Consider the following 16591-nt stretch of genomic DNA (forward strand, 5'->3'; position numbering starts at 1 on the left):
TAAGCTCAAGAAACAAGTTAACATGGGAAGAAGAAGATCAGTCAGTTGCAACGGGAATTAATCAAAATAACACTTACTATTTGATTATCGTCCAAAGCGGGTCGCCGGAGCAAGACTTTAAAAAAGCTGTATCGAAAAAGGCTGAGTATAATGTCAAGCCTTTTCAAGAGCCAGAAAAAGGGAGACCCGAAGGGGCAAATCATCTGACAATAATGCCTCTTTCTCGAGAGAATGGGATGAAGAAAAAAGTGGTCCACATCACGCTTGAGCAAAAGAATTTGCCAAAACTTCAATCTTTCAGGAAAGATTCTTGAAAAATCTAAAATGGTAAGAGTTGCGGACAAACGTATAAATTTTCAAATCTCAAAAAGCGAAAATAAAGACCTGCTTCCTCCAACAGGTTTATACTCGTCAAACATCGATTATTTCCGGTTCACTATCGACTGGCGCCCTTCTTCTAGCGACGAAAGACAATTGTTCTATGTCAGACTATACGAGCTTGGTTACAGTATGTCTAATCCAAAAGAAACTTGGATTAGAGATTACATGACTCGATCTCCTTACTTTTCTCCGTTCATGCTGAAGTCAGCGATGTATCACAAAATTGAGATCTACACCCTCAAAGACTCAACTCCTTATGGCTACGAACGGTCCGTCTCAGCTGCAATCTTGATGGAAGTCAAGACTTTGGGAGTTGCCCCGCAGATCGAGAGCTGTGAGCATTTCTACTGCGACCAGGATGATAGCGAAAGGCAAGGAAGACAGGTTAATGTTGATAGCCAATCATGCAAAGCGCTAAATTCGCTTTGCTGGAATGATGCCGACGACAACTCCAACGACGGAGAATGCTATACGAAGTTGTCTAACGAAGAGTGTCATCCCAATCCCCTCTGTCGAACCGTGAAAAAGGATCAAATCAGCTGCCTAAGAGTTAATGGAACTTGTCCCATCTCATGCTGCGAATCTGAAGATCAGATCAATTGCTACAAAGCAAGAAAATGTGAAGCTCGATATTTACCCGACGGTCGTTACGTCTGTGATACTGAAAGCATCGAATGCAGAGCCATCTGCAATCCCGGATTCATAAACATCGGCAAAGACATAGTCACGTGCACAGACAACGGTTGGGATGGACGAGGTGAGTGCGTCCGTCCCAGCTGCGGACCTCCCCAGCTTCTTGCTTCCTATCCAGCAACTTTCTCCAGCTGCACGAATCAAGACTTTGAGGGAAGCCAATGCATGATGGACTGCGATGACATCACTGAAAACGGAAAAGGAGCGCGGCAGTTTCTTCATCCTTGGAATAACAAGAAAATTACTTGCAAAAAGGTTGGCGAAAGAGAATATGAGTGGCAAAATGAATATTCAAACAAGGACAAAGTCCATCCAGGTTGCTTGAACTACACGTTTTTTCTTCAAACTGAAGGGGTTGGTATTGAAGCTGAAAGTGAAGCATCGACGTATATTTGGGCACACTGGCTGTTGAACATGAATAACATCTTTGTCTGCGCTGAAGGGGATGAAAACAGCTTCATTTGCGACGTCGGAACTTGTATTGCAAGCAGATTTGTCTGCGATGGCTTCGACAACTGCGGTGATGGTTCTGACGAGAAAAACTGTGAAATAATATTGAAAGATAAGAGCGGATCAATCACGACTTCCTCTTTCGAGTTCTATGTCGAGCCTAAATTTGTCAACATTAAAGTCGTACGAGAAGACGGAGTTGATGACAACGCCCAAATTGACAGCGGAGTTGAAGTATTAGACATCGTCGACGGCCGATATAAAAAACTTTATAAAGTCACAGGGGCAACAACCAACACTCAGTACCGAGTCACTGCTAGCTGGAACAATTTAGAAAAGAAAGAGCTTCTGGTAACAACTGCTCTCATCAAACCGGTTCAAGTTAATCATGTCAACAAGGATGAAAATGTAGAGATAGAATGGTCGATGGATGAGTGGAGTGATGATGATGTAGCTAATCTACGTGAATTCATTTATAATGTGATTGTTTCCGACAGTAGGTCCTTGGTAGAAAGTTCCCGTAAGAGAAGAGAGGATGAAAAAGAACCAAGAAATTGTGTCAACAGCTGTCGGGATGTGAACATTGGTCCGAACATCCGCAGTGTCAAATTCACTGTACCACTTGATAAGGAATACAGTTTCAGGGTAACATTAAACAAGGAAATGTGATTCATTCAAAACCGTTTTTAGCTGACTGCAGTCTTCAAAAACGGCAAACAGACCGACACCCTCGTTCTCAATGGAGAAACCCGGGAACCAGCGATTAAGAAAATAACTCAAGTTGGAGGTCGGTCAACGATGGCGAGTTTTGAGGTTGAAGCTGAGATCGGAGCTTCTGTTGAAGGAGTCTTGGGAAAACTTATCTCAAATGAAGACTGGACTTTTGAAGTCGAACGAGAAGATGACGCGCCAGAAAATATTATCCAGCTTAAAAACTTGCCTGTCAACGAGGCGGATCAGATAATTCTAGCGCCGAAACTCAAAACTTTCCACGATCAGACCTTGCGATTGGGTGCTGAAGTGACCCTCGACTTCCGAACACTGCCTCTTCTCAATCCAGAAATTGTCAAACGAACCAATGATTCTCTGACTGTATCTTGGACGAAGCATGAACAATTTGTCAAATATGAAGTGTTTATTTCAGGAGTTTTTCCAGATATCGGCCAAAGTCAAGTCCAAGAAACCGTTTCTTGCATAACAGAATGTCAGAATTCAATTCTCTTTGAGAACCTCAATCGAGAAACTTTTTATAAAATCGAAGTTTTCGGTTATGAAGACGATGAAAATTATTTCACTGATGGTGAAACGATTACTGTACCTACAATCGGCACATTTCCAACACTCACAATCTCGCTGACGCGCAAGACGACTACTACAGCCGATTTCTCCCTCTCATTTTCGTTCCCTTGCAAAAACATGCAACTCGTTGAGGAATCAAAAACGCCTGGCGGATACATTCCTCACCCTTCAGTATACTTAGAGGAGACACGAGCCCTCGGATTAAAAACAAACACGAGCTGTGATTCGGAGTCAATGACTTGTCATGCATCAGGGCTTGTTCCAGAGCTTGAACACACGATAAGACTTTCGGCAACGTGTGGAGAAGAATCAAACAGAGCTACAGTTCGGTCGACCTTGAAATTTGTTACCAACAAGCTTCCTCCCTTTTTCGACGATCTTCGCATATCATCAACTGAGATCACTGGCTTTTGGACAGAAGACGACGAAGCTCAAAAATACATCATAGAGATCGAATATCCAAATGAAGATCCGATTAAAATTGAAAGAATGAATGACAAAAGTCAAACTTCTTTTAACATCAACAATGATTATAGAAGCGACAATTTCACTCTCAAAATCAAATCATACTATAGCGAAACAAGCGAAACTGACTACGGAATCATTCCCAATCTACAATTTCAGCCTCCAATCACTGATTTCAAGCCAACATATCTCAACCCAACGATGGTCAACCTTTCCTACGATCATCAACAACTGGCCGTTAGAGTTGAAAGTCAGATATCAGAACTTCAAGATGGATTTTCAGGAGAACCAGATATAGAGGGCAAGTACTGGACTTTGTTTCTAGTTAAAGATGATCCAGCTGAAATAATTGAAGCGAGACTTCGGGTATTCTATGAAGATGCACTGACGAATACTCTTTACAAAAATTCATATGTCTGCAAAATGACATTTCTTCCTACTGATAAGGAGCCATGCGTAGGACATGAGACAGTTGTGACACGACTTTCTGATTGGAATATATTGACAGTGGAAACTGCAGTGCGGATTTTTCCGGAAAAAGTAGAAGGACAAGGTGGCTTCGGGTTGATTTCTTGGTCACATGAGCGCAATTATAGCGACACTCTTATTCCTATTTACAATATCAGAATCTGCGAAGAAGGTGTGTGCACAAAAGCATTCGAAGAAAATGGAAAATGGGAGGATGCAGGATCGACGACGGAAACATTTTTCAATGCAACTGGTGATCCAGAAGGTTGGCCCGCTATTTTCACTGTTCAAGCAATTTATCAAGAAGCTGATCCGTTGATTGAGTCAAATATTTTATTCCCGCTTCAATTCGAAAAGGGAGTCGCAATTCCTGATATCGAAATCATAATTGACCATGAAACGATTCGCTCAACCTCGATTTTTGTAAAATGTAAAACGCCATATTTTAAAGAAAATAAGGATCAGGAAAACGAAAACGTTATACCAGCCAAAACAGTTGTTTTGAAAGCGACGAATGAAGACGATAAGGACTCTCCTCATGAGTGTAAAGTGAAAAGATCTGATGATCAACAATCGGGTGATTGTACGTTTCGAGGACTCCTGCCTTCTACAACTTACGACTTCAATCTACGAGTGGAATGGGATGAATTCGGAGCTTTATCGATCCAGAAACCAGCTACAACAGCTCCTGCCCCACCATACGCAATGGAAGAAATCGCAAAGACATCTTCCATCGAGCTCAAATGGTCAAATAGATGGAAGAGTAAAGAGATATCCCGTCATCTGAAAGGATATGAAATCAGTGCTATAACCGCTGATGACACAGAAGACAGGGCCGAACGAAAATTTGGGACAGAAATTGCCGAATGGTTAGACGCTAATTTAACGACGACGGCAAAAATATTGATCTCGAACAGCTCGGAAGCCACTTATCAGAAAGAACTTTTCCCTCTTACTGGTTATAAGATTACAGTCGTCGCTGACTTGGGTGAACTTGGCAAAACTGACGAGTTGATTATTGAAGGACGAACTGCTCTGCCACCACCTGATCTCAAATTTTTCAGCGTTGAATCTTCTTCCGTCACCGTATTTTGGCCTTTTCATGAGGTAGAACCTATTGGATTTGCGAGTACCATGGACAGTGAGGCTGACAATGACGAAGATAATACAATTAACGGAAATCCGATAAAAAGCAAAAATGACGGCTATTACCTAACTTACGTAAGCGATCTTTTCCCAAAGAAAGACGTTACCATTAATGTCTCTGTTTGGACTGAAAACAGACTCACAGATAAAGACAGTAACTGGGCAGAGTATCCGTGGAAACGACTTGAATATTCTGATGATGCGTCTATCTTAACCACCTGTCCTCCTCAGATGAAGATCGAAGTTGGCAATGTTCGAGATATTTCAACAACTCTTGAATGGGAGGATGTTGATGGTGCAGATGAATACATCTTAATCTATGAATACAATACTACTGAGGGAACCGGGAAAATCAACAGTCCTTACTTTGCTGGCGGAAACATCGTTCATTTAGACAGCGGAATCACCAAGAAAACGATCAGCCCTCTTGTTCCTTTCACAACTTATAATTTCTTAATGAAAGCAAAGTTCGACGCGAAAACTGAGGCAGATATCGATAAATATACAGACATGCTTCGGCTTTCAATTCGAACCGCAACTGAAGCTCCTAACATAACCCTCTTCAACGAGACGCTCACTAGCTCTCTGGTGACTTTCAACTGGCCTAATTGTCATGAACTCAAATGTCCTTCTGAAGCGGGTTGTCCTTCTTGCGCCACAATAGAAAGAAGAAAAAGACGAAAAAGAGACACGCATTTTTTCGACTTCAAGTACGATGTTTATCCCATTCAGTGGCAAGTGAAAATAAACGGTTTGAACATCACCGGACATGGAGACAGCTACATTGATGATGATGAAAGTGTTCAAGAATTAGGTAATGGTACAACCTGCAGAGTATATGATACATCGGGCTATCCAACTCCCCAGTTTGAAAATCTACGTCCCGGCACTACTTACAAAGTAGAAATCATCGTCGAATTCAATGAATTTGAGGGCAAAAAAACTCTTGTTAGGACGGACGAAAATAGCGAAAACCCGGAAATTATCAAAGAAATCGATGCCAAAGTTGAAGTTATCTACGACTTGCAAACACTGGATCCTAATGTCAATGTTTTGCTTTTGATCGACAACACAGATGCAGTTGATGGGCGAAAAGAAATAGAAGAAGATGTCCTGGCTTCGTTGCCATTAGTACTGAGACAGGAGCAGATTGATTTCGCAGTAGAACAGGCACTGAAAAACAGGTTTGTTTAGAATTTCTACTAACATACCCCACCCCCAAGTTTTCGCGCATTCCTCGGTACATTTTCCGTAATTTACTCTTCCTGATTTGTTCAAAACCCCCGAAATTTACGCCGCTTAACTTTTCTGCGTGCGCCCAAATTTACTCTCGCGGCGCTGATTGGCTTCGTCGGTTAATTTTCTGTGTGCGCAAAAGTCTTGTTTTGCTCGCTCCGGGCAAAGAAAGGATGATCTTTTATAAAAAGCCAGATTCCCTTATAGGGCAGCCCTATCTTATGTTATCTTTGATAAAATTATTGTTTATTGTTACAGTGAAGTTTATAAATATTTGATAGAACGTTATGCTACCTGCGATAGATGAAAACGACTTCTGCGGAGCAAAATCCTGGCCTCAATATTTTAAGTTAATGGTACGATTTTTATGTGTCCAAGCCACGAAAAATTTTCAATTCTAGTGCCTCGAGTTCCTGAATAAGACTGAAATCCCTTGGTTTAATATGGCGCTATGATTGAATAACGCGCCCGTTAATGAATCATTAGCGTTGACGCCTATTTCAGCGGGTCGCGAGTAAATTTGGGCGCACGCGGAAAAGTTAGGAGAAGAAATTTGGAAACGCGGGGAAACGCGAGGAAGCGTAAATTTCGGGGGTTTCGGAAAAGTTATGAAACGTAAACTTGGGCGAAATACCACGAATTGCGCGGAAATTTAGGGGGGGGGGGTATGTTATGATAAGTTTGTTCTTTCAGTGTTTACTGGAAACGCCAGATGAGCTTCTTACAAGAACTGATGTCTCGACACAAGTATATTGGTGACGATTCTTCTCGTTTTGCGATGAGTCTTTACGAGGGATATCAAAACTTGGACGAAATTCATACATTTGAGTCTCTTCAAGAAGTAGAATATGTAAAAGAACTGCTTGGAAATGTTACTTATAACGGCGGAACATTTATGCCCTTTCATGGGCTTTCTTATGCGGTAAGATTACAATCCAAGAAATGCGTCAAAAGAACTATATTTAGGCGGTCAAAGGCATTTCAACAGGACTTTTGAATTCTACCCAGACTGAAGAAAGACCAAATGTGATAGTAATGACCATTTCGAACACTCTTTATCTTCCAGCTTCAATCGCAAATGTCATCGAAGAAACCATCATTAAAACCAGCCGTCTTCTCAGATTCTGCTCGGATGCTACGTTGATTCCGGTTGGAGTCCATCCACCTAAGAGTTCTAGGGGCATTTATGGCGAGAAGTTCGAAGAAATGTTGAGATTGCTTGCCTGCTGGGAAGAGGAAGAACAGAGCATGCTGGAAGATGAAAACTTCAAGTGCGATGTGAACACTGGATTCTGCACCTATGAAAAAGGCGGTAACGAGGACTACCAGAAAAACAAAATCAATGAAATAAAGGGGAAAGAATGTCCCAATGTCCACTTCGTCCCACAAGATGGGAACTACATAGAAGTCGTTGACAGGAAATTGGTTTAGAAATTTTAGATAAACAAATTTCACTTAATTTCTAACCAATGAAAGCATAAAACAACTTATTGTTGATAAAACTCTTGAAGCTCCTATTGATCCCAATCAACCGAAATACATCATCCCAAGAAAGAATGACGACCGGCAAAGAACTTGCCTAGCTCTTCTCGCGAAAATGACGGGAAAATCTCTTGAAAGTCGAGCCTTCAAAACATTTCGCGAAGGAGAACTGTAATTTATTCAAAATAAAAACAAACGCTTCTCTTTGTTTTCTCCGTCATTTCTTACGTTTTCTTCATCTTTCTCTTGGGCAACCGCGTAGATTTCTGTCCATTCTCGAACGGTTAGATCGAATTTTTCACGGTCGTTTAGGAACATCGACACTTTAGTTAAAATTTAATTCAAAGTAATAACTAACCAAATAACCGACTGCATTTTGACTGAGTAACGTACCAGCTAATCTTTTCGTCCGTATCTTTTACATTCAAAAGGACAAGATTGCCCTACTTTTCAAATCTGTCTAAAACTCCTTGATTGATAAATTATCACTTATAATAGGGATAAGCTATTGGCCACGTTATCTTATAAATAAAGATAATTTCCTCTTTATTATTCGCACGTTAAATTCAGTGCGAAAAATAAAGATAAGCAATTACGTCCTATTAGCAAAATCCAGAAGGTCCGTAAATTGGCGGTCAATTAAAGAATGTTATTTCTATTCGGAGGTTTTTAATTGCCAACTTGGTTTCCTTGAAACAAAAACAAGCTTGGTTGACCAACGAATTTCGAAGATGATATTGGATCGGCCCTGTTCATCGTAAACTAAGGGCGCTTTCTGAAAAATGTTTTCGGAATATTTTTCTATTTTCAAGCTTTTGTGAGACATTCATATTCGCATCGCCACTTACTGTCACTGTTTGTATAAAACTTATATTGACAACTGTCTATCTAAAGCGTGCGAATATCTATTCTTGCTTGATGATTGAAATTGAGTTACGACGAGCGGGTTCGTCCTTACATGACACATGATGTTGAACGGTTGGGAATATCTCTCATGTACAAAGAATTTTAACAAATTGAACATAGGATTTAATCTTTTCTATCGTGTTTTCGTCGATCTTACTTATCTTGCGAAGAGTTTATTTCTATAATAATGTATTCTTTTACAGAGAGACTCCCTGTCAGAGAGTTCATAAAAAGTAGGTCAGTGCACGACGGGAGCGAGTTTCAGAATTGGAAAACATCGCACACTTCGTATTTTGACTGAGTAACGTACCAGCTAATCTTTTCGTCCGTGTCTTTTACATTCAAAAGGACAAGATTGACCTATTTGACCTAAAACTCCTTACTGTTGGTGCCCTAACTAAACTTGGAGTCCTACTGAAAAGACCCATTAATTACTGTCACCAAGCTTACTTGTATAAAAATAAACGTGTAACTATACAGTAGAGTCTCTACTTACCATGCTTGCAAATAACATCATAATATGCATTTTCGAACCGTGTTCAATAAGACCATGGCAGCACTAGAACGTGAATGAATTTGCCCTAAATAATTTGCAAATATCTCAGCCAGCAGACTCAGTCGAGAATTATAGACAGCTCAAATATGCGAAAAAATTATCTTGTAATTATTGTCTTTTGATTCCACCGCAAGTTCCTTTTTTTCGGAAGCAGTTCATGTCATCGTAAAAGAAACTTTGACTACCTTTATTTTACTCCACGTATTAAGCCAACTTCAAAAGGAAGGATTTTCCGTTAAAAATAATTACGTGAGGTAAGATAAAAAAATGTTTTGTTTTGACATCCGAGATGATCCGGTGACTGAGCCGTATCAAGACTTGTCTGAACTGGCTATTTCTGGGTAGATGAATTCTGGGTGGATGTTTCTCATTTTTGGAAGGAAAAAATACGGTGCCGTATAGTCTATACGGTATAGATTACACGGTATACAGGGTAGTTAACACGTTCTATCGAAAAATTGGTACGTTTGTCACTTTAGCCGCATTGTTTTCCTTATCAGATCCGTAACTAGCGTTTCAGTGAACGTGCGAGCCTTATCACCTTCCGACAATATACTCAAGAGTTCTTCTGAAAAACCTTTCGATAAACAGCAAACTTCGGTCGAGACTGGGCGAGACAGTGATTGTCAAAACTTCTCACGGCGCAAACCCGCGGCGCGCATCGCTCTGTAGCGCCGGAACCCTTTTTCGGATTTATGCGAGAACTCTTCGGTACTCTTTTCACTTGTAAAAATTGAAACTTGAAACTCGTATGTATAGTTATTAAATCTTCCTTTTTTAATATATAAGGACAAAGAGTATATTTATGAAGAATTGTATATTAACGTTTCTCCTCCTTGGAGAGAACGATGCTACTTCTGGAAGAAATCGTAAGTCGAAATGATTTCTTGTCTTTAGGGTTGCTTAGAGATAGGGTTAGTGTTAGCGTTATTTTAAGAGTCATTGAAAATATTAATTTTTGGTCTGAAATGAGCTCAAAAAATAGAGAAAAAGAGCTCTTTTTGATGGGCTTGAGTCTATTAACTCTGAATAGAAAACCTGTAGAAACCTATTTTTCTGATGATACTACAATAAAATATTTCCTCTTCAAGATCAACCTGTTTCTTGTCATTCTACATTGGGAAAATAACTAACAGTTAGGCCCCTTTCGAAACCACTGGAACTCAAGAATCGAACCAATATATCATATATTATATATGTAATGAACGTGACGAGATTTTTACGTTGGCTTTGTTTTCTTAAGCTACGTTTGAGTGTCGTATTTTGCAGCTGCGGTAAATTGAGTCAAGTATTTATTGAATTTCAGGGCATTTGCGGCGAAGTCGAAATCACCTAAGAGCGTTGCGGAAAGACGAAAAGCGCATCAGCAATTTAGACCCGAGAATAACATCAGGATGCACTTTGACAAGGAGCGACGATGTCGAGTTGTTGGAGACCTTTCAGTTCGTAGAACCGGAATCGGGGAAGAAGATTTTCTTCGGAACGAATATTGACGTTGAGCGCGGAAATCCACAAGCAGCGAAAAACACGGTCCCAGGAGCTTTCCCCGATGACGTAATCTGGACGCGTTCGAATGGATACTGCGATAAGGGCGTCTACAAAAGCTGGAACAAATGCAACATCAACGGAGAATGCTTCGTCGAATGCACCGACGGCCTTTGCCATGAACAGCACAAAAATGACGGCGAAAGAATCAACGTTCCTGGCCAGTGCGACGATTGGTACAGAAGATGCGCGACAGAGTGTAAAAATGATCCCAATTGCAAGGCGTTTACGTTTTTGGATACGAACGTCTTGGGCCATCCAGAATACACCTGTCATTTTATGTCGGAGCTTCTTTGCAAACATAGGTCGGGTTTTTAGAGCGATAATGTTGAAGTCCGCAATAATTTTTGACTGAATTCAAAAAATTTAAGATAAAGACTGAAATTAACCTTTGATAAGATAAAAAAATATTATCGCGAAAATTCTTCACAAAATCGGCTTTTTTCGGTTTCAAAGAGTAATTTTTTAGATAGATTGCTCTTATCCCTTTTAGAATTTTAGAATAGCTGTTTTTATTGTAAGGTGAAAATAAATCCCTTTGTCTAATCGCTAGAATTCTAAGGAAACGTTATAAAACCCTTTTAAAAGCGAGATGAGCCTGAGTGATCCGCGCTCTAGTTTCCAGGTCAAAGGGGCACACATGGCGGAGCTCTACGCAAAATATGGCTCAGGCAGCTTTACAGAGCTCGACAATGCTCTGGCTAATGATCCAGAGTTCAAGTTCGGCCACTGGTCCAGCTGGGGCTACCACGAGTGCCGTAATACGCCCGCACCGGCTTGTGGCGAGGGAGTTCAGCGACGAACGAGAGTTTTAGAAAATAGCGGAAGTGAAGTGGAAAGTCGACCTTGCTCCTTTTCCGACAACGATGGCAACTTAATCCCCTGCGAGACGATCTCGGGCCCAGAAGAAGGCGAGCCAGGCCATGGCTGGACAAGCTGGGGTCTTTGGAGTGCCTGTTCAAAAACTTGCGGAAATAGCGGAACTAGAACACGTTTTCGCGGCTGTGCCGAGTGCCCCAATCCTGATAGCGATGGCCTTTGCTCCGCCGAGAGTTTAGAAAATTACAGAACAAGAGCTATTGCTTTTAAAACATCAGAATATGAATTTTGCCCAAATGGGGGAGAGAAAGAAAGCGAAAGCTGTCAGCTGGGCCGTTGTCTTCCTTGGACGCATGGGCGAAATGGATGGAAACAAAATGGCGTTCCTGAATTTAAAATTAAGCATTTGTGGAATATTGGGAAGACTTCTAACTTCAGTGGAGACGAAACAGATTGGGAAGGTGGCTGCAGAAATTACGACGAAGCTTACAAAATCCTCAACTTAGATTCTGGCTCTCAAAGTCCTCCCTTTCACAATCAAAAATACACGTTTGCCGAGTGCATCCGAATTTGCCAATTAGAGGAAAAAGCAAATTGTCTCTCAGTCATGTTCTTTCCATCTAGTTCAAGGTGGGGACAACCTGACATTACAAGATTTTATGGAAACGACGGTGACGGTAATGCGCTTGCTGGAAACTGCTACTTGTTCAATAAAAGATGTCACGAAGATGGAGCGCCACGTGATGCTGCGTTCTTGGATGATCTCAGGTAAATCAACCGAATGTTATGATTCTAGCGCTAACTATAATCAACCGCCATCAATGGTAGTCTATCATTAACGAATTGTCAAGTTGACCAACATTTACAAATCCATACGTCATAAGATATATTATATTTTCATCATTTCAGAGCGCAAAAAGAAGCTGCCGGCGAAGAATTCACTGGCAAAGAAGCCGCAAAGTCCTGGTACGCTTACAAAGATCTATGCAGCGCGCCGAAATCTTTCCTTCTGAGCCCTTGCAACTGGCTTTCGAACTACTACGCCGCTGAGTGCGATTCTTCTGGAGATCGTGGTTTTCCAAATACTGATGTTTGTCGATGTCCAATGTCTGGGGATAGATGGTCGAGCGTCCGAGCATGGGGAAATCCTTACGCACCGCGATGGCAATACGATCCGAGCATCGGCGCGATTCAGCGACGAGATAGAAATCCTGACCTAGGAAACGGCCCTGTATTCTACTCCGTGCAAAAGTACAACAACCGAATCTTCAATGGCAAATCACTAGAATTCTACGAAGAACACATGCGAGAAGGAACGATGGCTTGTCACAATCCATGTGACCATAATCGCTGTCAAAGTGGCTCCCAATGTCAATTGAACCCCGACGCCGAGTTTGGTTACGACTGCCTCTGCGAATGGCCCTATGCCCCGGATCCTGAGAGATTTGGAGAAGGTAATTACCCGCGTCAGAAAACAACTTCAGCACCTTGCAATTTACGTTCATTAGTTTCTCGTTCCAAAAATGAAATTTTTATTATCAAAAATAAATCACGATCGTAGACGTGTAAACATTTTTTTTTATTTTCCAAAATTGATGTGAACTTTTGTCACAGTACCTGTAATTGACTTCATGGACGCGTTGACTTTTCTTTTTCGCCGGACCCATATTTTTCTAAAAAAACGCCGTGTGAATTTTTTTAACAAATTTTACCGTATCGAATCCCGAGGAAAAAGGCAACTGCAAGAAGAAAAATAAAAAGAAGTAAAAAGCGAAGTAAATCACTGATTTGGGTCTCTTTCAGGGACTCAAATAAGGTCTTCTTTTTGCGTTTATTCTCTTCAGATTTTAAATTTTCCTCATCTTCAGGAGAAATGTTTGCTTCTTTCAAAGTCATTTTCATTCTTTGGATAAGCTTGGCCTCAATAAAAGAGAAATGTGTAATCGATAAATGAGGATATATCGATTATTTAACAATTTGTTGGATTTACGATCCGTTAATTAAAACACACGTGGAAAATAAGCCCTTTGAAACCCTTTAAAATATCTAAAATTACGCAATAAGTACTGCCTAGAAATTACTGTTCCTTTAACATCACGAGAAGCGTAAAAAGCTTTTTTAGAAAAAATTATCGTTGCTGCTTGTTTTGAAAACCAACAGGTCGATTAGAAAGCTTAGATTAAATTTTAAGCTTATCAGGTTGAGCGTCGCCTCTAAATACTTAAATTTTATCGTGTATTTTTAGATAAACTTCCACTTGGACTAGCTGGCTATGGCGATAACAACGGTTGCGTAAGCGTCGATCACAGAAATACAGCACCAGATTATAAGGATAATCTGATTCTCTTCGGTGGTGGATGGAACCCACAAACAGTCAGTGGGGAGACCCTTCCGAAACCACACTACCAGTATTATGGGTAAGATTAGTTAAATTTACATTTACATCTTTTCATATTCTAAATTTGCATTTTTGGGTTCTAAAGAAAAAGTTCAGTCTGAAATCCGAGTCGCCTCACAAATTCAAAGTCTCGTTTGCACCCCAGCGAATCCCAGCTACCGATCCAGATGCGCACAAGGCCAAGTTCTACAACTGCATGATGAATATTGATGACAACAAAGTCATGGTTGTCGGCGGTCGCCCTGGGCAGTTCTTTGATACTTTTGACGACAAAACGTACGTGTATCAATGGGACGAGGAAGCAGAGGGAATCGAAGAGGGAGGAAAATGGATCGACGTTGATGGAAACAGAATGGACGATTCAAAAGAAGCCTGCGAGGGTCTAGCCGGCTGCGTTCGACAAAATGAATGGCCGGACTTGCCTTCAGTTTCAGTTTTGAATTGCCAGGGACAGTGTCGAAACGGCGATGCAGGCAGAGGTCCTACTGATCCTCGATGGCTACACTCCTATTGCACCGTCTCCGCCGACTTCTGGAATGGCAACGACTGGGAAGCAAGAACTTTTGAACTCTGTCAAAATCGACTGCTTGAGACATCATCTGAAGATGGAATCGCTGTCCGAGGGCTTGAAGGATTCTGGACTTCTGAAGAAAATCCAAATTATCACAGCAACTGGGCCGAGTATCGCCGCCTCATTTTACTAACAAAGCCTTTCTACCATCAATCAAATCTGCACAGTCCTGATATCGAGACCGCGCAAATGCTCAGCATCATGACCTATCAAGGAGAAGAGATAACAGTCACTCGAGAGCTCCGATGGAAATATCCAATGAACTCGACTCTTTACAATCCCATTCTCGGTCCCGTAACCTTTCGGGACATTATGGCAATCAACGGTTTACCAGACACTCGTCGGCCAAATTTCCGCGAATCGTTTAAAGACTACCTCGGCCCGGGACAACCCGCCTGTGGCGTTATGGGAGACAAAGCGTACGTTGGATCTGGAAAATTTGCGAGACTGATTTCGCTTGAATACAACAATGCAAAGAGCGAAATTTGGCGCGTTGAAGAAGGATCAGAATTTCCATTCCCATTTAAAAAGAGCGATGGGTCGCAATGCCTCATGAACAATTTATGGGGAACAGACCCAGCTTTTTGGAGAAAAGATCAACTCCCTAACTTTAGGCAAAACTACGGAACAGTTGTTACTAATCAGGGTCTTTGGATCATTGGAGGATTGATGGCTGCTTCTTCGGATCTTCCTAATCGAGATTTGAACAAACGATACAACATTGAAGGTTGCACTAAACATGGTCACTTGCGAGACGTTTGGGTTTTCAATCCAAATGGCTGGTCCCGATCAGAAATTCTCGGAGAAGCTGCGGGGAAGTACTCTGGCCTCGAAGCTAGCGAAATTCTCCCGCAAAAGATCGGCTATCCTTTCGGCCAAGACATGAAATCACGAATATCGACGACCCTTGACCAGGATTTCGAAGAGTTCCATCTTTCTGACACTGCTGGCGGTAATTTCTCCCTGACAACCGACATCGCCATCGAAGAAGGCTGGCAATGCACAGGAGTCCAAGGGAAATGGTGCAGAAAACCCTACCTGCCGAGAGAAACAAAAGGTGCTGAAGCGTTTGTCATGTGCTTTGAACCCGGAACTGGCTCTGAAAAATTATCTTACACGAGAAGATACGCTACAAAAACGATACCTCGACGACCAAGAGTTTGTTCGGTTGAAGAAACTAAACACTCGGTAAGTCATTTTCCCAAGATTCTAAATAACAGGAGAGTTAGGATAATCGATGCATCTGCTACATTATGAACGTCTCTGGTCAATCAGGCCCAAAACAAACTGAAGGAGGCGCCGGTTTTAGACCAGAAGTAGACTACATCGAGATTCCAAGAGCTGATGGAACTTATGGCTCCGATCATGAGAGGTAATTAAATTTTCCCCGCCTTCTAAAAATTCCTCCTAACGAGGCGCACTTGTGATGACATTCTTTTTTAAGTTACGCTGAAGAACTCAAGGAGTATTGCCCAAATGCCGAAGCTTCTTTTCCAGAAGTCGATGAACCGATTGTTCATGGAAACGAATCTCCAGTAGCCGACTATACCGAATGCACAAATATCTGCGACGTGGAAGGCGCTCCAGATTGCAATCGAATTTGGAAGAAGAAAAATCTTCGACGAGCGTGGCACGAAGCTGGTAGAATCAAGCACGCAAGAATGGGCTTCCTCGCTGGCCAGATCAAAGGAGAGATCGTCATCTGGGGTGGCGAGTGCTACGGACCAACGACCCAGCGGCAATGGAATCTTGACGGTTCTCCAAGAGCGACGAGGGTTAATTTTCAGCCGAGAGCGTGCAAGGCCAACATTCAAAATGGAAAAGTCTTGAACGATGACTACATGGAGGTAGAGAGCAAAACATAGACAAATCATTCAATAAATTAAGGTCTTCTCGTTCTTACGAATGAACGCAGCTGGTTTCATTTTCGGCGAACGTCGGTACGTAGAACTGGAAGGCTACGTAAATGGACGAGTGAATCATGACGAATCTGCTGTTGCCCAATCTTATAATGCCTTCAACAAAGCCTTTTAAATTTTCATCTGCCCAGAAATCGATAATTTATAATTCAAAAGAGGCCTGTAAATATTAACTGTATAAATGAACTTCACAATATTATATTACTGAATAAAGAAATTCGCGAAGAAATAACGAAACTTTTGTTGATTTAAATCTG

General features: G+C 41.5%; 2 protein-coding genes across 2 annotated transcripts; both read left to right on the forward strand.

The window, feature by feature from the left end:
* The first annotated feature begins 375 nt into the window (after positions 1 to 375).
* LOC145697478 (uncharacterized) lies at positions 376 to 7808 on the forward strand. The gene is made up of 4 exons (XM_081774690.1): positions 376 to 2169; positions 2215 to 6086; positions 6832 to 7060; positions 7105 to 7808. The coding sequence occupies exons 1-4, from the start codon at positions 511 to 513 to the stop codon at positions 7567 to 7569; spliced, it is 6225 nt and encodes a 2074-aa protein (XP_081630816.1). The 5' UTR covers positions 376 to 510; the 3' UTR covers positions 7570 to 7808.
* A 2008-nt stretch (positions 7809 to 9816) lies between these two features.
* Positions 9817 to 16551, forward strand: LOC145697441 (uncharacterized). The gene is made up of 9 exons (XM_081774648.1): positions 9817 to 9951; positions 10389 to 10932; positions 11216 to 12214; positions 12356 to 12900; positions 13692 to 13863; positions 13941 to 15603; positions 15645 to 15787; positions 15860 to 16262; positions 16303 to 16551. The coding sequence occupies exons 1-9, from the start codon at positions 9888 to 9890 to the stop codon at positions 16447 to 16449; spliced, it is 4680 nt and encodes a 1559-aa protein (XP_081630774.1). The 5' UTR covers positions 9817 to 9887; the 3' UTR covers positions 16450 to 16551.
* Positions 16552 to 16591: the final 40 nt, after the last annotated feature.

The sequence above is a fragment of the Oikopleura dioica genome, chromosome 2 (genome assembly GCF_907165135.1).
Source record: "Oikopleura dioica chromosome 2, OKI2018_I68_1.0, whole genome shotgun sequence".
In the NCBI taxonomy this organism is placed as follows: domain Eukaryota; kingdom Metazoa; phylum Chordata; class Appendicularia; order Copelata; family Oikopleuridae; genus Oikopleura; species Oikopleura dioica.